General features: G+C 34.7%; 1 protein-coding gene across 1 annotated transcript; it reads left to right on the forward strand.

Annotated features, from left to right (window-relative positions):
- The first annotated feature begins 7,182 nt into the window (after nucleotides 1-7,182).
- On the forward strand, nucleotides 7,183-20,639 carry LOC143447398 (3'-5' exoribonuclease HELZ2-like). Its single transcript, XM_076947481.1, has 31 exons — nucleotides 7,183-7,623; nucleotides 8,603-8,656; nucleotides 8,823-9,057; nucleotides 9,155-9,231; nucleotides 9,386-9,537; nucleotides 9,738-9,951; nucleotides 10,026-10,215; nucleotides 10,310-10,400; nucleotides 10,500-10,646; nucleotides 10,809-10,955; nucleotides 11,068-11,237; nucleotides 11,507-11,641; nucleotides 12,552-12,697; nucleotides 12,882-13,109; nucleotides 13,510-13,624; nucleotides 13,701-13,816; nucleotides 14,190-14,375; nucleotides 14,525-14,763; nucleotides 14,980-15,129; nucleotides 15,741-15,848; nucleotides 16,416-16,578; nucleotides 16,858-17,096; nucleotides 17,235-17,360; nucleotides 17,590-17,797; nucleotides 17,966-18,111; nucleotides 18,199-18,305; nucleotides 18,473-18,619; nucleotides 18,859-19,035; nucleotides 19,467-19,617; nucleotides 19,786-19,953; nucleotides 20,140-20,639. Exons 1-31 carry the CDS (start codon nucleotides 7,589-7,591, stop codon nucleotides 20,226-20,228), a joined length of 4,656 nt encoding a protein of 1,551 aa, XP_076803596.1. The 5' UTR covers nucleotides 7,183-7,588; the 3' UTR covers nucleotides 20,229-20,639.
- The last annotated feature ends 1,122 nt before the right edge of the window (nucleotides 20,640-21,761 follow it).

The raw sequence follows: 21,761 nt of genomic DNA on the forward strand, positions 1-21,761 counted from the left end.
TAGTGTGGTTGTTTCGTTGTTTGTATTATGTTGGTTTTAAATTCGTCAAAGTTAGGAACTGTTTTAAAGGTTTGATGGCCATGCTAACCTACCATCTTATAGCACAATTCTGTTATTGCTATCTTGCATAATGGACCAGCAAAATCATATCATTGGCCAGTGCAAAGACCAGACCAGTGTTGGGTTCCGTTTTAGCATATTTTGTGTTGCATCGAGTGTCCGTTTTGGCAAACATTTAGGGGGCAACACCAAATAAAGGCTGAATGCCTCAACAAAATCTAAGAAAAAAATCCGTGGTTATTTTATAAATAAGTCGTTGTGCAAAGTTATTGTTGTTGTTTTGAAAATATTCTTAAATTGATCTTTTTATCGCATTACTAATTTGTGCATTAGGCTACTTATGTTTCTCTACACTGTAAGTATGGAGTAAATGTAAGAACTGCAAACAATCAATTTGCTATTCAATTTGAAAAGTTAAAAATGAGACATGAGATGTTCAATGTTCAAAAGAAAATTTTTTACTAAAGTTTTAATACATGTGACACGTCCAATTCAATTGTAATTTGTTGACCTTTTTTATTTGAATGTATAACGTTGAAAGCGCAATGTTTGAGAACCAGTATTGCAGTAGAGCAGTATTTGATTTAAATATGAAAAATTTAATTATCTTTCTTAATACTGTTTCAAATGGTTACCGTTTTATCTTTGTCAGGGAATACAGTTGTTTATAAAGAGATTTTGCTGATAGAAACTTTTCAGTTTCAGTACAGTGAAGTCAATCATGAAGCGAGGAATAAGCTTAGAAGCTTATTTTTCAGCGTCAAAAGAGTAGAAAAATTTGTTACTTTCCGAAACGACTAAAGCTGTAAGTGGTGATGTGACAGAAAACGATCACAATAACGGTCCATGTTCCAGTAAAAAGAATATCAAATGTTTGTCGACCGCAGTGTCGCCACTTGACATACTATTGACGTTCCTGTGTTAGATGACGGAAAACGTCTTGCTGCTTTTATGAAATTCCATGGTGTGCATACTTTGAGCTGACCTTCACTTTAGTAGTAATAACATATCGCAAGGGTAATAACAAAACTACAATTCATTTTCAGACGTTTTTAAGCGGTTTTTAAACATAGAACAAAATTTTTACGCTCCTCACATTTTCGCGGAAAGGAAATACAAGAGAGTTTTAAATCTAGCACTAAACATTTTGCCCCCCCCCCCCCCAACGCCATCCTAACTACGTCACTGCTTGCAAGTGCCCACGAGGATCTGAAAATTAAGTGATTTTTTAAATGAAAATGAATAAAACAAAGTCCGGCCGCGGTGTGTTGCATCGGAACTCTTAACACTAACAAAACTGTTAAAGTTGGAGCAGGCAAAATTTTTGTATAATCTTTACGGTTTTGGTTGGAGATTTCTACGGTCTTTGGCCGCTAGGTAAGATTGGCGGGAAACATAGAAATAAAATCGAACATGAACAGTGAACATAGCGATGATGCAGACGTTACAGATCTAGGCTAATGCCGTATATAGGACAATTTCGGGTAGGCCTACATGGACATTAAATGATATAATCTTTTTCAAAACTAATATTAAGTTTTATACCTAAATACGTGAATAATCTTCTACCGTCTATATATAGGCGCGGGCAGGACCGGATTAAGCTTTTTATGGGCCTGGGGCTCTATGATAGTCAGAGGCCTATTTTTTATTCTATTCGTTGTACTAAAAACTAACCATAATTGAAACGAAAAACAAATATTAATACATAAACAAAGTATATATTTACTTTGTATGCACACATTCAAATGACGCATTTTCTGGATTTAGACAATGCAAAGCTCTTAATAATGTCATCGGTGTCTATTTTTTGCAAAATGTCGTTTTCGATGCAGAGTATAGCTAAGGAATTCAACCTTTTCTGCCTCATAGACGAACGCAAATGATTTTTTACTCTTTTTAGTGCTGAAAATGAGCGCTCGCCAGAGCAATTAGAAATCATCAGACAAAGATAAAGCTTGAAAACAACCGATACATTAGGAAATGCATGCGCGAATTCATTTTCATTTATGAACTTAAACATCTGAATTTCTTTGCATTCACTGTTGAAATGGTGTTGTTTTATCAGTGTAGAAAAATGAATCATCTCCTCAGGCAATGACTCCTCCAGATCATCTGGATAATATTGAAGTAACGATTTCGCACTTGCTTCAATTTTGCAGTTAGACATGGTGTTCAATTCTATCAGAAACGAAAACTTTCTTTGGAGACCGTCGTAAGCTTCTAGTCGGGTTTTCATAGACGAAAGAATTTGGTCAATGATCGGCAGATATGAGTCTACTTTGAATCTGCTCGATGGATCAAGTGATGTGTCTTCAGATTCACCTTCGCTATCCAACCCTACTTTTCTTCTTTTCTTTCTTGAAATTTCTTCAGTGTAATGATGACAGCCACTTAATGTTGACCTCTTCCTTCAAATGTTTGAAATTGGGGTCTGAGAAGTTGAATAAAGTTCTGTAGACCCTGAAGCAAATTTGTTGCCTTATTCAAAGTCATGTTGCTGTCCTGCAGAGCCTGACTCGTCTTATGGAACCGTTCCATTATGCACGACCATACCTCGACTAAAATACCAGTTTCAAGCTTTTTCATCGATGAAACAAAACCCCTGGCTGTTTCTTTAGTTTGATATGTTTCATCATTGTCATCAGATATTGCCGTCAAGACTTGAAGAACCGCTTGGTAACCTTTTCTTAGTGCATGTAGCGCATCATATCGCGCCTCCCAACGTGTATCAGACAAAGGCTTAATTGTTGGACATTTAAGTGGTTTCAGTGCATCAACAAGAAGATTCCACCTGTGTGTTGAAGCTGAAAAGAATACATAGAGTCCTTGAACAAACATGAAAAAACGAACCGCGGATTGGCAACACTCAGCAGCACATTTTCCCACAAGATTCAAGGAATGTGCTACGCAAGGAATATATTCTGCTTGGTGGTTGCGTTCTTTTATTATAGCTTGCATACCTTTATATTTTCCGCTCATGTTAGCAGCGTTGTCATAAGATTGTTCTCGGAGATCTTTCAAACTGATCCCATTGTATTCTATAAACTCCAAAAGTATATCAGCCAATTGGCGACCAGTGTGTCCACGGGTGGGCATAAATTTGACAAATCGTTCCACGGGACCATCAGGTAAAACATACCGAAAAATTATTGTTAACTGGTCAACATTTGCAATGTCAGGTGTTGAGTCCACGGACACTGAATAATACTTTGCTTGTTTTATTTCGGAAATAATAATATGTAATACTTTTGTTGCAATTGCGTCAATGAATTCCTCACATACAGTCGATGAGAAATACGAAACGTGTCCCTTGCCTTTGTTCACTCTCTTTTGAATATGCTCAGCAAGGAAAGTATCGTATTCTGCCAACAACTCCAAAATTCCAAGGAAGTTACCGTTTTGTGGAGAACCAACCCTCTCACTACTTCCGCGGAAGGCCAGCCCTCTGGATGATAGGAATTTTATCACGCTTAAAACTCGAGCTAATACTTTGCACCAATATTTTCTGTCAGATTCTTTTTGCTCTTCCAAATCTTTGCAAATGCTTCCTTTTTTTGCTCTTCGAAAGAAATATGTTGAAAGATAACTTAAGTGTTTGTTAGAAGATTCGTGCCTGGCCAGGTCGCGTGGTGCATGTTTCCAGTCGCCATAACCAACTGATGCCAGCTGCAGCATGATTTTCTCAGAATCAGACGCAAAAAGTTTGCAAAAAAAGCAGTAAAGTTTCTTGGTTGAAGGCGAATAGCACAACCATTCGCGTTTCACTATTTCGCCGTTCAATTGTTCTCGCCAAAATAGCGATTTAGAACAACGCCGTTTAAATTTATCGCCAGTAATACGTGTCTCTGAAGTTGAAAAATCTACATCAAGATGTTGAAATTCTAAACTTCCTATTTGGCAGCAGTAATCTCTCAGCTGGTCAGAAATTCCTCCCCAGCATCCAACATCCATGTCGTGTTGAATAGTTTCTTTTACCCCATGTGTTTCATCCTCAGCAACATTAGATGACTTGGTTTTTAAATTTGGTTCCGATGAAACAATATTTATATGTCGCTCTGCAATACAGTCACTCGAAGTAGATGGTCGCAAAGCAGTTGCATTAGGCCTACAGGACGTCGTTTCTGCAATGTTGCTTTTCGGTTCGCTTACAACATCAAAAAAATCAGTCACTTTTTTTAACCTGCTACAACTTTTTTCAATTTAGCTTCTGCTTCTCTTCTAGATTTCTCCTTTTCCCAACCGCTTTTATACTTCTTCATTTTTATTTTTAAATTAATTTAGCCAAGCTAAAAACAAAACAACTAAAAACAATATGTTGCTATACTCTAGCCTAGACTATAGCAACAGCTACTCTAGCTACGCCTAGAGTCTCTAGGCGAGCTAGATTTAGATGACCCAATAGTGGTCTTTCGCTACTGCCTGCATGCGCAATATTGTTATGTGCGTTATTGCGAAATAAACTTGACTTGACTTGGCTACTAACAATCCTGCCTAACAGCCGAGAAAAAGCGATTGTTGCGTCATAGTGACCAGGTTGGGTTTTACAGTGCATGGACTGTGTTTTCAATAATAGCTGGGAGATTTGTATTAGCCTAGGCTACCTTAGTTGTTTCATTGACTTAGTGCAGTGGTGGGCCTATATTTGGGTGTGGACCTGGGGCTGCAGCCCCATCAGCCCCCGCCTTAATCCGGCCCTGGGCGCGGGTAAGGGTAATAACAGAAATTACTCGATAGGCACGTGGCGGCGCGCGCCACGCTTCGAACATTTTCTTTTTAAAGTTCCGTTTTCTTTCTTAATTTAAATTCTTGCGTTATTTACTTTGTTGACTATGGAGTACCTTAGTTTACATTACGTTTGTTAGTTCGTATATAAAGCTTTATTAGTTTTTTCATTTGTTGGCTGTTCTGTTAAGCACGCGCAATGCCGGGATAAATTTGTAACCATACTATATCTTGGTATGTTTATTGTTCTTATAATTGTAAAAGAGGATAATACGTGTTTCTGAGATTAGAATTTCGGTGTGAGGGTTTTAATTAGAAATTAGCAGTAAACACTCAAGTGGCCCGCGCAATCATTCGTAAATCGCATGTGGCCCTTTGGCCAAAAAGGTTGGACACCCCTGCTGTAAGATGTCCATAAATGTTATTATTTAAAGCGGAAATCAAGGAACTGTTTCAGGTTTCATTACTATAATCAGTTGAACAAGATAATAGATCTATTTCTGTATAATTTAGCCTATACAGCGTTTAGTGAGTTTCTGCAAAATGTAACCACCAATGTACTGAATTAAGAATTCTTTGTCTCGGGTTAACTTGTGTAATGTCAAGTCTTTCCCCTTTTTGTCGTGTGCAACAGCGGAAACGTGTGATAAAAATATATCAAACAATTTTCGCGTTAAACAAATGCACACACAAACTTGCAACATAAGGCTTATGCCAATGAGTCTTAGTTGCTAATTAGTCTTGCTTGACTGAAGCGAAATGTGGGGAACGAAAAAATCTTCCCACGCAACTCAAGTAGGCTAAGCTATATCTTGCTACAAAACAGCAGCATTGTCAGGTGACGGAACTGAAACTAAGCTAATTGATAAACCTAAAACTTTCACCTGATTTCAATAATTAATTTCAAATTAACATCCATTGGATCTCGACAACTGCACTGAAACAATAAAACGAAACGGTTATGCAGTGAACCGTGACCGAATCGAAAGCAGAAAATGCTCCAAGTGAATAAAAGAAACCAAAATTACGTCATGCGACAAAGAAAAGTTTCTACTCATGTGTTAAAATCTCTTTGAGCAGAAGGACGATTTATGCCAAAAAAAGGAATCGACTGTCTTATGATAGTTTGCAACATTAAATTTATGCAGTAGTACCAAGGGTTTTTAAGACTGTCGAATGTACTTCGACTTGTCACCGAGCGACTGACGTTGTGAATAAAGGTGGTGCTCAGTTACTACTGTGGTGTTTGTTTCTTTCAGGCGATCGTATCAATAAGTAAGTGTACGCTAAATTGCATTTTCATATTGGTGCAAAAAATGAGTAGTCAAATTCCTCGGGTAGAAGAGAGAGAGAGACCCATCAGCCAACCAAGACGAGAGCCAAACTCAAAACAGCCAACTAACGTGACGAGTTGAGGATACTGTTTGGTCGTAATAAGTTATAGTGACGTCACATTTATGTCCAAAACCTCGATAAGAGGAAATGAGTCATAAAGGCGTGTGAATGAACAACACGATATTTGATGTATTTCAAGTTTACAAGAAACAATTAAATGTTAAGTACTGTAGCAAGAACGGTAAACACAACGTGAGCCTGATGCAATCATAAATAAAAAATCGTCAATGATGTAACTGGTAAGAAGAAATGGGCAGTCGGTACTTCGAAAGTGTCGTCGGTAACGGTATCGGTACTTGGCAAAAAATATACCGACAGTTTCGGTATTCGGTACTATTTTAAAAAAGTAGTTTGGTGCTTTGTCGGTACTCGTACCGGTATTTTTTGTGTAAAAGATACTGCTGCAAATGCTTTGTTTACCTCAACTATGACCCCGGTAAAGGTTACTCCAAGTCAAAACATATGTTACGTTAATCGCTTGCAATTGTTTTTGGCATTTCTACATTAAAAAAGATCAAGAGATGCTAAAATTGGCATTAAGGATTAATTAACATGTATTTTTGAAAACATACTTGTTAAAATTTTGAAATTATCACTTGAAAAAAACGAGTACCAGGACCGACTGAAATTTCTTGAAAAAAGTAATTCGGTACAGAGATTCGGTACTTTTAGTACCGACGGTATCGGTATTAAAAAAGTACCGCGGTACAGTAATTCGGTACTGCCTACCTATGCTGGTAAGCGTCCGACGTCTTATATTATTCACAAGATAAAATGACGCATGGCGCGACGAATAAAATGAACAGGGTAGCGAACTTCAGGACATAACAAAATTGGGAATTCCCCACGCTGGAAGGCGTAGTTTCGCGTGTTATTGAAAGTTCGGTTCATCATTTCCTACGCAGCACATGTTTCCTCTTACACAGTTACGTCATTTCAACAACTTTGCGTGGGGAATGAGTGTTTGTATTTCCGTGTGATTTAATATTTAAAATACTTCTTATGCTGGTAAGCTGTCGTTACCTACAGTAGTTAAAGATAGGCGGTTAGGTTAGGAATATGGGTATGCAAAAAGTCGATTAACGCTATTTAGGATATAATTGAAGTTAGATTTAGATTAGAGGGAAAGTTTTGTTTAGGTTTGCGTTACTAGGTTGCAACATTTAAGTTAAGTTAACTAGAAAGCTTGAAAAATAGCTTTGGACGTACAATTTTTTTCGGTGAAATAGTGACAGTCAATAAATAAACCACACGGTCCACGCTACTCATTCATGGCGCGACTTATGACCAACACTCCAAAAGTGAATAGGACTACGTCTACCTCTAAATCTTCAAAACTGTTACTTCAGGTTAAGTTGTGTAGGTTAGCTGTGTTTAAAATACTAGAACCTACTTAATACAGTAGAACATGAACTTTAAAATATCCAAAGATAAATTTGTTGGGTAAGTTGTGTAATTAGGCTACTTGCATTGTATATTTATATATTATAATATACGCAAAATTAATCTACATATCCACATTGTATCTGTGTATCTAGACCAGGGATGTCCAACCTTTTATTAAAGTGGGCCGCATTGTCACTTGAAATAATTCAATGGGCCGCAGAACCTATTAAATTTCAAGAAAAATGGGTACATAAAGTACATATTTTTGGAGTGAAAATGACTAACGGGCCGCACAAAAATCTCAAGCGGGCCGCAGGTTGGACATCCCTGATCTAGACATTCAGGTAAAGTTGAGTCTTTTGAGTTTTACAGTATTTAATAGTATTTTCAAGATATCTAACAAATAATAGGAAGTTGGTAATTAATTAGACTTGCACTGTGGTCAGATTATATAAATAATTTTATGTTTATTGTCTAGTCCAGTGGTTCCCAAACTATGGTACGCGTACCACCAGTGGTACACGAAGGTCTTCCAGGTGGTACGCGAGCAACTTATCAAGTTCACACCAAACGATCACAAAAGATCTTTTATTGTCGTCGGCATTATTTTAATTCACATAAATTAAGTAGAGCGTGAAATTTCATGCTTTATTCCCTACTGAATACTAATTCCTTAGGGTATTGACGCATTGGATTGTAAAACAGGGTTTCTTTGTAAAGAAACAGAACGTCATTAATTACTACGTAACAAATCTTTGAAGTCAGTTTTTGTAATACCTTAGTTATGCTGTAGCACTGTAGCGAGGGCGTTAAAAGTTCGACTAATTTTTGTTTAATATTCACGAGCCTTTAGTAAACATTTTGCCTATCATTTTTTATTTTTGAATTCTGGAGTTTTGTCGGACCACCTACAATGTAGGTGGTACGAGAACGCTGCATGAACCAAAAAAATGGTACGCGAGTAGATAAAGTTTGGGAACCCCTGGTCTAGTCTATCCATTAAAAAATTGGCAAGAATACTTTTTTTAAAATTTAGATCATTTACTCTCTCAGACGATCCAAATGAACCAGACGAAGACGTTTTCTCATGGTAAGAATTAAACAATGCTGAGACATATTGACAAGATTTATAATTTCAAAATGTTCTATATGAAATTTATTTCATTAAAGTGTAACTCTGTAGAATTATTAAAACTATTGTTTTGATGAAATTATAAAAGAAATTTATTTTGGAAGATTTTTTACCAAATACACAGGAATCGTGAAGAAGAAATAACAACACTTTACAAAAAGAATTCTGTTGAAAAGCTTGAAAAGATGCTCAAAGACGATCCCAACAGATATAAACAGTGTAGACTGGAGAGACAGGAACACTTCCTTGGCACAGCAGTCATTTTGAAACCAGGCAATGCTGAAAATGGGAGAAAAGTAAACATCACCACCAAGAAAAATCATGGTCGAACTTTTGATGGTGACATAGTTGTGGTTGAGGTACTCTTGGGAATGATTTATTGTGCTTTACAAGCACATGCAGTGATCTCAGCTCTTGTAAAATGTGCATGACTTAACAGTTTTACATTTTTTCAAGATATTTACACAAAATACACTGAGCTCATCAAATGAAGAAACAAATTTGACTGGAAGGATTGTAGGAGTGCTAAAACGGTATGGCATTTCATTAATGTAGCGGCTACCTGAAATATGTGCCATAAACTTTGCAATCCAACATTATCAAAATATGTTTTCATTCTTGGAAAAGATCAATCTTAAAATAGTTTAATAGAGTCTAAAGCATTATTAAACTTGCAAACTATGGCAGGAAAGAAGACATTTACAGCAAAATCTTCATCTGCCGTCTAGATGACTTTATGAGAATGGTTCCAATTGATGAAAATTATATCAAGTTTTACATTAAATCTCCATACTATGAGATAAGAGCAAAGAAAGTACATTTCTACAAAAGATTACAAAGTAAGTCAGGATGTTACAGGTTAACGAAAGTAGCTTTAAGGCTGAGTTTTTTCAAAATTTCTACAAACACAAAATCATTGGTTTCTTGGCTTAATTTAATACAAAGCATGTATGTCATTAGTTGATAAAAAACTCCTCTGATCCTGAAAAATAATTAACCATCCAGACTAAACAGAGTCATAAAGTCATTGTTTTTACAGTTGAACACGAAAATAGCGAAATTGGTCTGGAATTTAAACGCTTTCAATGTGTAAATCCACACTCAAGTCATCACCAGGAGGCAGATCTTTATAGTGTTCGTTACATGCACTGGTCTTGTAACCATTTTTATCCATTTGGATATGTCGAGGGCAGGTTTTCTGCTGGTAAATCAACCATTTTTGATGTGAGGTACAGAGCGCCAGGGGTGCACAGGTAGGTTTGTTTATAACAAAAAAACTAAAAATAGGTGAGATTGTAAAGCTTAATGACTGATCTACAATTTTGAGGAATGAAATAAAAAATGAAGCAATGAAGTTCGTAGAAGCATTCAGCAGAAAAGAAGCCACATCCATTACGACAGAAAAAAGAGAAGATTTGACCAAACTTTTTACTTTTACCATTGATGGAAAAAGTACAGAAATATTTGATGATGGTTTCAGTGTGGAAAAATGCAAAGACCATGAAAACTGCTGGAAGGTAAATATACTTAAATGAAATCATATTTACTTAAAAGGAAGCATATATCAATCAACTTTTCATATTTTTATGATTTCAACATATTTTATCCAAGGTTGGAATTCATGTAACAGATGTTACTTCATTTGTACCCGAGGACAGTGAATTAGACATTGAAGCTGAAGAACGAGGATCATCTTTTACAGGTTTTTCATTTAGATTTAGCATTTTTGCTTAAACAAATAAGAATTACTGGTTTTAGAGATGATATGTAAATGCAATTCTAATAAAAATTTTATACCAAGGAAATGATACGGATAAGGGCAAAATGCTTCCACAGCCAATTAATGAAAAATGCAGTTTAACAAGTGAAAAGGAACGTTTAGTTGTGTCACTTTTTATTCATTCAAGTCAACCTCCATTGCATATCTACACTAGCCATAAGTTGAAAGGTAGTTTTTTCATGGTTATCAGTTATAAAGTGGTTGCTTGATTTATAGCCCACTGAAAGCACGTAATATAATTAAAACTATACTGAAGTAAAATGGGTAAAACAAAAGATGTGCTTGTAATTTACAAAATTGAATTTTAACCACTATTTCATCTTTCTAAAGGAGCAGACCACGAAATGCCGCAACCACAATTAACAAAGATAAAAATTGGAAAGAATTTAACTTTCTCTCACGCACAGAAGTACTTGAACAAACAAGTTGATTTGTTGAATTCCGAAAAGGATTTTACAGTTTTGTTTGAGAAAATCAGTAAGTTTCTTACAGCTAGTTAATGACAATTTTGCTTTGGTTTTGCCTTCTGATAACAACAATGCATATGAACGAGAAAAATTAAATTTTTCCATCATGCCTTTAACTTCAGATAAGCTTTGGACAATAATGTGGGAATTGCGAGTGCTGCGCTTGGGTGCTGCAGCTTTTTACAAAGAACCAGACGATCCTGTTAATGATTGGCACAATGTCTGTATGGCTCAAATTCTAGTTGAAGAGGCAATGATAACCTACAACTCCTGCATGGCCTATTATATGAAAGTAAATTCGTTATTTTTTGGTGTTTGTGTTTTACCTGATATTTGTATTAAAAAATGAGATACAAAAATCTTTTACTTTCTTTAAACTCGATTTTCTATGCACTTACAAACAACAATATTTAATATTCTGTAATTTCTACATTATTAGTACAGTATCGCAATGTTAAACATAGAGCAATGGGACAATGATAGAATTATTTTCAGGACGTTTCATATTGTTTTAATTAAACCCAAATACATGTAATCAGTCTTTGCCAATGCACATTCTAGAGCTCTGGTGAATCTTTTATTGGAAGAGCTGAAAAAGAACCAATTGCTGCCGATGTTGAAATATGGAACCCTTCTGATCTCTCTCTCTATCAAAAGTCATACTGGACATTCATCAATAGAAACAGTCGAATAAAGGTAAAAGTATATTCATTGTTTCTTTGCATTGCCTGTATTAGGTATTCTTGGTTTCATCTTTGTAGGTAGAGTGTGTGCTAATTGTCATAATTAGCCCTTACTCCTATCGAATTATTGCGCCGGTCTGATGATATTATAATGTTATTATCGTTCTATTTCGTGAGTATACCAACAATTGCTGTGCTACATTTTGGCTTTGCTTTAGTATGCGTCCTGTTTTCAATTACTTCTGGATTACATAAACTGCTACACAGCGCACAATGTGCTTTGTCTGCATTTAGTATAGTTTTGCAGTGATGTTGAATGCATCTCTGATATGTGCTCTGAAAGCAGTAATTATTTTGATATGAATCAATAACACAACTACCATATTCGAGAACTCTGTCAGCTTGGTTAACGCACTGTGATGCTTAACTGGTATATCAATGGTTAACAAATACGCACATTATTGGAGTCAGATAAGTGAACAACCATTTAATTAATACAACTAAACCACTAGTTGGCACAAGTGATCTAGACAGTGACACGGTGTAACACAGACACATATAATATAACATTTAATGTAATATATACATAATAAGATATCGCAAAAAAAACGTAAAATCCTAACTTAGTTAGGAAAAATTGACATTTATTTTCTGTAAAACACACACACAAAAACTGTTAACAGGAACTGAACTAAGTTTGCAGAATTTGTCAACAAATTGACTTAAAGCATACATAGCCTTGGACATAAACTAGATTAGATTTAAATTTGAGGATAATTATTTATTCATCTTTGCATGAAATTGTCTGAAACATACATAAACTAATTGCTTAACATGAATATTAAGTGCTTGAGATAAACATTATAGTTAATGTTTTGGTGGTAAAATAGTAGCAAAGTAATTTTTGAAACTTAATTTTTCAGAAAACTTCACTTGAAACAACCATGCCTGTGTCTAGTGAAGTGTGGGAGATCATTGAAGATGCTCTAAATAATGACAAAGTGGAAACAGCAGTGTTGCTGGCTTGCTGTGATGACAAGCAACCTATGTTAATTCCTGGTTTGAATAGGTATGCTTAGTTCAATACATCATTAAATAGGTTTATGATTTCTGTTTCCTCATCATTATAACAGACTAAACATTTTTTGCTGGTTGAACATTGAAAGTTACCTTTTCAAATTAAAGATGGTTATCATATGGTTAGATTTAGTTCAAATAATTTGCTGCATATTTTTGCTGAACTTTATTTACAGATTCAAGGCAATAACACTGAAAGCTGTGCCGAAAAAAATGAACCATGTCGATGATACAACACATTTTTTGCTGCGTGTTAAAGCATATGCTCAGTGTTCTTCCCCACTGCGCCGATATGCCGACATTGTCAATCAGCGCGTAGTGGTTGGGTTACTATGCAACAGAAAGGTAGAAGGAAAGAACTCTTATAATCTTCCAGAAGACATTACGCAAAATTTAAAAAAAAAGTAAGCCATCAAATAAATATTCTAACCCTCAAAGAACAAAAATATAAACAGTAAAACTTTGTGAAAATGCGATCGCCTGGGGTTGATGAAGTATATAAACAATATAAACAATGTGCAATAAACAAAGACCCATTATACAATAAAAAACATATATGCACATATTTGGACATTCCAATATATTTATATATATACGATTTTGGTTTTTATCCGGTCACATTATAGCAAAGTTTTAGATATAATCTATAACAATATACGTATAAGTAGCAGTACTTAGCAAACACTAGCTTCAAGAACTTGCTAATAAACTGAGAAATACACTGGTACTTGTCCTACAAAATTACACCAAGTAGGAAAATTAGACAGTTGCAGCAGCATTTGACAATGGGCTTGTTCTATTCAGAATTCATGAGTTGTCACGAAGAGAGGAAGATGCTGTAAATCATGAGAGAGCTTTACATTACTACCATTTTGTAAAAAATTTCAAACCTGAATTTCATGAAGGTTTTCTCACTAAGGTATTTTTGGATTGTAATCTTTTTTTTGTGTCCAATCACTTACTGATCATACAACATTGACAACTCTTACTTTAAGGTGGATGACTTAAAGGTCTCAGCAACCTTTCCATCCTTAACTCGCACATTTGAAATTCCCAAGGCGGAGATTGCTTTGTTTCAAACAGAAAACACAAAATTCACTTGGATGTTCAGGTATCATGTCATTAGCTTTCTTTGTATTTTATTTAAACTGCTTTATGTATGTTTTGTAATACAACTTTATGTACAGATGTAGATAAGTAGAATACAGTTTTAGATACTGTATATATAAAAGATATATAGAATCTTTAAATATGCCATAGTTATTTATGATATCTGAAATAAGTTTGCAGATGTACAACTCTCCACATACTTTTTACGTCTTGGTAAATATATGTCATACGTAAGATGATTTATGAATGTAAAGTGATGGACTATAAGATGAAAGGCTTAATAAATAATTAGGTGTAAAGCATTTGTAAGATACAAGCCAAAGCATTATATGTTGCTGATAGGAGCTTGCATTTAATTTTATCCTTTTAAACAGATCATGCAGTCTTTCTAACCAAGAGCACCGCAGACGTGATGACAAGGATTGCAATGATGACTACTATCCAAATTTGAGTGCATGCAAGGATATAAGAACAAGAAAATGGCTTGATTTTCTTTTATTATTGGAAAGTGATTTGCTTTTACAAGAGAAAAGAAATGATGTTAAAAACGCCCTCTTAGAGTATGTTGTTTTGAAGTTACTCAATTTTATTCAATGCTTATGTAAAGTTATTTTGAAGTTGTTTATAAGAGTGTTAGATCGCAGACAACCAAAAATATGACAAAAGAAATTTACAGTTTATGGGATAAGTCATGCTTTTCATGTCATAGCATCATTGCCAATGTGGAACATATGCCAGTGAACTCAACTGCCGCACAATCAACCTTAAATCATTTCTTCAAACTGGAGATTGACATCAAACTACAACCTCTTCATTTCCAGCTTTCCAGGGGTGTGGAATGGGGAATACCCACCTTAGTCCCACAACTTCTGCATCTTAATGACCAGTTTGATGTTTGCTTACAACATCGACGTCATGTAGATGTGTTTGAGATACATAGGCCAGCAGGTAAATTTACTATGATTGCTTAGAATTTAATTTGCTATTGTACATTTAATTGTTGTGTTTGTGCAAGTATATTGTTGGGTACTGCCATTTTTTATTGACTACTACAGATATCTAAAAGGTTAGTTGGTATAAAGTTTTCTTTCAGTTAATCTTTTGCTCCATTTTAATTTTAATTTGTGTTTGTTTTATTGAGATTTCATTTGCATGTTTCTCTAGAAGAAAAGCTGAAATTTAAAAATATAAAAATGAAATACTATCATGACCACTGGGTATCACTTGTTCGACTTGATGGCCAACACTCCGCAGTTCATACTCTCAACTCAATATATTTAAATTCAGTTGATGTGGCATTGGAAGTTAAAAATGGTATATTTAAAACAGAGTCATAACCAAGTCATCAAACTCGAGTCACAAGTCAAGTTTTTTTGTAGAAGTGACTTGAATCAAGCCAAGTTATTTAATAAATACGACTTGGGTGAAATCAAGTTATTTCATATCTAAAACCAAGCCATATGAAAAGCAAACATACCATTTTTGTCAACAAAAAACGTTTGGAGTTTTTTTCATTTGCTGTGTTTGTAGCTGCATATGCGTCTGTAGACAAAAAACTTTATTTAAAATTACATATTGATATATTTGGAGTAAAAAAAAGTTTGTTTTAGCTTAATGCTGAAACCTAATCAACAAGAACAGCCTCGAGTCAAGTCATGTTTGTAATTTCATAGAGTGGGACTCAAGTCAAATCTTATCAAAAATTGACTCCGAGTCACTGACTTCATTCGTTACGACTCTGGTTGAAAAAATGTCTCTTGCTAATTTGTGGATAATATTCCTACCAGTAGTTTCTATATTTCTAGTATAGACAATCCTATTTTAGAGTTAAAGTTTGAAGTTTCCAACATTCTTCGTTAATTAAAATCATATGTCAATTTGTATTACAAAAACCTTCATCAACAATAACAAATTTGCAATTTTAGATCAAATAATGGGTTGTTTTATGCTGGAAAAGATTTTTTGTCAAGAGCGGTTCATTTATTTCCAAGAAGGTGACCTCCTTTGTTTGCGGGAACAACAGTCTTCTTCAGGTTTTAAATCATTTGATTAATTATGTGTTGTTGTGGATACCTTCTAGTAATTTAAATATATACGAGAAAAAGATGATATAAAATGTAGAACATTATGCTTGATTTCAGCAATAGTACATAATGTATATATATTTTCAACTGTAAGTTTGTAGTTTTGATGCAATTTAATCAAACTGAGCTTGGTAGTGTGGTGAAAAGCAATTATACTATGTATTTCCATCCATGTTTAGTAATTGGTTGGACTAATTCAGCAGCTGCGTACATCAAAGTAATGAAAAAACCAATATTGATCTTTTTCCTGTTCTGCAATCTAAGATACTGTAGCATTGCACAAGACGACAAAGTTATTTAAAAAAAAACAAGCCAAAAATGTGTTTATCAGAAAACAACTTTCTAATTGAGGAAAAAGTGTTGTTAAAACCTTGCCAAGCTGAATTTGTGCAGAAAAAGTTTTAATGCAATGATAAACTTTCTGTTACTATATAAGTTTATGAAAATAAAGCTAAACTACCAATCAATCTATTATCTTATGCAAAACGAAGGCAAATAATTAATTTCATTAAAAAGGTTGTGTCTGGATTGCACATGCCGAAATTACAGAAGTCGGGAATAAAACCTCTACAACTAAGGTCAAATTTGCTGTTTCAAAATATCACAAAGATGGTTTGCCACCACCACCATATCCACGACAAGTTACGTGTGAACTAATCCCACTGGATATCTCACATAGGTTTGTTTTCTCATGTTGTTAAGCAATTTAAATTGTTAAATGGTCTGCCATTGTTAAACTCCAGTACATGTGTATTACACACTACAAACGTTTTTACAGAAAGTTTTCAGAAGTTATATTGTTATCACACTGGCTGTTGATCAAGAAATATATGTTATGCAGTATTAGTTGCACACAGTAGAATTTTGTTAGTTAAACAAATAAAGCTTTTAATTTTATTTTCTATGACTATTTTTTAATAACATCAACCCAATGTTTTTCCATGACTTTTTATTGCAGGAGAATGATCAAGGCTCTGCATGCTTTGCATAATCCAGATCTACCTGCATTTATCAGGAACATCTATCTTGATACTTCTAATCAAGAATCCATGATATCTGACATTCGTATTGATCATGTGATCAACTCTGTGGGTTCGGTGCGTGTTAAAGCATTCAACGTTGATCTAAATGAAGAGCAAATAAAAAGTATAAAGACCGCATTGAAAAACAGATTTACTCTAATACAGGGCCCACCAGGTAAGATCTTTTCTACAGCTAAACATACACCATTGACTTGTACGTGGGATGTACAATTACAACAATACATTTTTGTATTAACAGCAGCAATAGGAAAGCTTTATTGTTGTTAATCGTTTGTATTATATTTTTCTCCAGGTACAGGAAAATCACTTATGGGTGCCCATTTAGCTTATTATTTCTGTAGAATCAATAAAGCCTTGACGAAGAAAGCAAAAGTTCTTTATTGCGGCCCATCCAATAAATCTGTGGATGTAGTTGCAGGTACAGTAAAAAATCGTTTGAATTATGAGTTTAATTTGGCACAATTTTTAAGTCTTCAAAATTTGCATTCTTCATTGGCGCTGTAAATTTGTAAAATCTTCAAATTGCTTTGCAAGAAATTAATCCATTACGCATCAACAGTTGGGTATCAAATTAAAGCTTTATATCTAATTAAGATTTCTCTGACGTAGTGTAATAAGCATTTTGTAATGTGCATTTTCTGATTTAGAGTATCTAATGAAGACAAAATTATTGAAAATAGTAAGAGTGTATGGAAGCATGTTGGAGGAACTGGATTTCCCAATTCCAAATAAACCAAAGTTGTTTGGTCTTTCTGAAAACCCAACAAATCCAAAGTTACATCCCTATGCTTTACATCATACCATTAGAGAAAAAGGAAAACCATTTGCTGAGAAACTTGAAGAGTTTGACTTAAAGTTTGTCATGATTAGATTTCGTATTTGATTTGAATATATTCTGAGCATATACACCACACAAACGTTTGTCAGTCAGTTCATTGAATCCATTAGCTAAGATCAATTAACAATGAAAATTGAGATTTTAACAGTAAACAAAGCAAGGATATTTTTTACGTTTTTTTCAAGGTTTGCTGAAGCGTTGAAAAACCAAAACAAAGCTGACCGCATTAAACTTCAGACATACCAAGAATATGACAAATTATTGAAAGAAGCCAAAGAGGCAGAGCTCAAGGACAAAGACATTGTCCTCTGCACATGCATTGCTGCAGGAGGTATTGCAAACATTTCTTAATTACTGCAGTTTTGATGACTGACGATCATGGATTTGTGTTTGTAATAAGCTTCATTTCCACTTGAAGGTCCACTGCTGTCAGGCTTAACATATGCACAGTGCATCATCGATGAATGTGGGATGTGCAGCGAACCTGAATGCCTTGTACCACTGGTGGCTGCAGCAAAGTCGGAGGTAATGAAATATGAACATTATCACTGGTAGGATTTAGTCCAAGTGCGTAACATGTTGTGATCTGCTTGTAGCCACTGTATTGTTTACTGTGTGTGAAAGTGTTTTCAATTCGGATTTTAATTACGTGTTTTTAACATCAACAATTTACAAAATGCTGTTGCTCATAGGAACATCTACAAGTGACACTCATAGGAGATCACAAGCAACTGCAACCCATTGTTACTTGTCATGAAGCAAAGCGTGGGGGATTGGATAAATCTTTGTTTGAGAGACTCAGCAAACATGCTCTAAAGCTCACCAGGCAATACAGAATGGTACAAAAATTAATATTGTTTCAGTAAAAAAAAAGGCCGCCTATATGTTGAAATAAAGAATGGGATTTTTTACAAGGAATCGTCAGACAAGTATATTATTAAAGTAAACAAAATATTTATTTTAGTTTTTGTGGTAACAAATGTATGTATGTATGAATCAATGAATGATTTATATTGAAACGAAAAAGTGAGCATTTCATTGCTCAATGACAAAATTGACTTAATATGTTTGTGCAAAGCATCCAGGTATCTGTGAATTCCCATCAAAAAAATTTTATGGTGGTGAATTAATAACTGACCAATCAGTTGAAAAAAGACCTGTTGTTGTTAATCCAATTAAGTTTTACCATGTCAATGGTGAGGAAGAAGAAGACAGCAGCAAATCCAAGTTCAACACAAAAGAAGCTGAGCTTGTGGTTGGTTTATGTAATTATATATATTAATAACTGTACTGTCTGCACACAACATCACAGCCTTTGAACTGCATTTGTTTAACTCAGTGGCCCATTTTCCTCACAATCTCATTTAATTAAATAAATATGTTAATTAAAACAATCCTTTCAAATAAAATTGAGTTTGTTAAAAGGAGCCAATTGAACCAATTTGCCTTTTTCCAAGCAAGTTATGCATATACAGTCTTCACGAGAAAACATTTTCATTGTGTTAAAAATAGTTTTAACATTACTTTTTTCATTAGTATTAGTAATGTTTTTCTTTTAACCACGTTTTTGGAAGATATACAAAACCACTAAATAATATGACTTATTCCAACCAATAAGAAAGACAAATGCTTCAACCACACTTTAAAAGGATGCAGTAAAACACATTATTACTTCTTTTTCTATAGGTCACTTTGGTAAAAAAAATGTTGGAAAAGTTTCAGGCTAAAAACATCATGATATTGACACCATATCTTGCTCAATGCAGCAAAATACGAAAAATAATAAACAGCAAACTGGGTGTAAATCTTCATGTTGGCACTGTTGTTACCAGTCAAGGTTTGTTTTAAAAAACTTTATTTTATTTATGTAAGAAAATCAGTTTTAATAGAATTGCTTTTCAAAATGAATAAATTTTAAAGTGACTTTCACATAACGATAAGTTTGATACCGCTAACTAAGTACTTTGTTCCCAAACAACTGTTTTCTTTCTTCAAATCTACTCAGGAAGTGAAGCTGATTGCATTCTTTTATCCTTGGTTCGTTCCAACCAGATGTTGCCCTTGGAAGAAGACCCAGAAACAGCCTGGGTGTTCAGAAATATTGGATTCGTATCAGATGATCACCAGATCAATGTAGCAATTACTCGTGCTCGATTGGCCCTACGAATAGTAGGTGAGACGATGGTGTTTTCAGTAATGTGTGAAGTGAATGTCTGAAACATGAAAGCCAAATGTGTTGCAATAGGAGCTAGTTACCTTCATAAATCTATATTTATATTATCAATAAAATAAGATAATACTTGTTAAAATTATTAAAGCGAGTTTCATTTAGTTTATTGTCATCTGTTTTTGGTTGAAGGGAATAAGGATTTACTTTCCAAGTATTCCACTTGGAAGCACTTGGTTGCTGACTACAAAAACAAAAATGCTCTTGAAGAAACCAAGTAGAGCAGCTTGCAAATATAAGCAGGAGTTTTATTCAATTTTTACTACTAATTTAGCTAACATTTTATCTGCAGAAATTTTTTTTTGAATTGTGTACACAAGTTTAATCGAGATTTCTTTACATATTTTCACCCTGCCTGCCATCATAGTGATTACGCTTTTCAACACTTCCTATGCCAGTCATCCTATTCCTATTGCCATAACTCTATGATTTTATTTTATGCATTTTTGTTTGCCCATAAGAAATCATCTTGTATCAGTTAGACTGTGTCTGTGTTTTAGCTGAAAATTCATTTATCAGAGTATTGTTTATGTGGGTTCTTAAGCATGTTGTCAACGTTGCTGCACCAGAATTCCAAAGTGTCTTCCACTGTGGGTGGAGCAACACGGTAATAAAATAGAAAACTCCGGTAACATGGGACAGGAAACTCTGCTCAGAATTAAGTGAGCTTCTACCATTTTCGGCTTTAAAAAATAAAAAGCTGAAAGTTAGCACTAACATCGTTGTTTACCGTGCAAATTTTTAAATCGACTCTGCTATACGGCGACAAGTTATATAATATAAGATACACTTGCAGGACATATTGAAAATCACATCCAAAAAAAAGTTACAACACACCGAAATTTTCCAACATTCTGAAACTTTGAGCATTAAATACAATAAGTTGTCCAAGCTCGTCCAGTGGATTGTTCATGTCATTTGCATGCCACACCACCGCTTACCCTAATTGGTGTTAAAACATGCAAGATAGCAATAATACAATTGTCCTAAAAGATGTAGGTTAGCGTGGCCACCAAACCCACATTAAGCAATGCCTCGAAAAGAGCGACATTCTGACACGACACCGAAAAGAGCTTGCATATTGATCTGACCGCGACCGTTGGCACTAAAATAATTTATTTTCGTATACCAACGAAGGTCTTACTTGCAAGGTTTTCGTCTTTATCTGGAAGGCCAAATGACACTAACACCACCTAAATACCCACATCAGAGAAAACGTTGTTGTTAGTTATAACTTGAGATCAGAATAATAACCTAAGTAGCTACGTGTGTGAGTATAGCTGTGTGAGTACGCTTAGTGTGAGTATAGCCAATATCCGCCAAAATTTGGCAGTTGAAAAATAGCGAGACCATAAAAATGACTTTAGTTACAAAAAGACAATTTCTAGCGACTTAAAATTGCTAACGTAGTGGTTTCCATTTTTTAATAATAGTAGAAGCGACAAGTCAAGGATTTTAGGTAGATTGTTATAATAAGTAATTGGAAAAGTTCTTCACCACGTTAAAGGTATGCAGTTAAGCGATCTCTTTCCTTGCAGTTACAAGGGCTTCACTACGCCTTATTACCCATCGTCACGTCTCACCAACGCCCGAAAAAGTTTGCACCAAATACATGAAAAAGAAAATTAGGTATCCTAACATACGAAACAGGCAACGAAATAGGGAATTGCCCATGCTGGAAAGTGCAGTTTTGTGTGTCATTAAAAGTTCAGCTGATGATATACCACTCAAAACATGTCATATCCAGTTAACTC

Source organism: Clavelina lepadiformis, chromosome 2 (assembly GCF_947623445.1).
Source record: "Clavelina lepadiformis chromosome 2, kaClaLepa1.1, whole genome shotgun sequence".
Lineage (NCBI taxonomy): Eukaryota > Metazoa > Chordata > Ascidiacea > Aplousobranchia > Clavelinidae > Clavelina > Clavelina lepadiformis.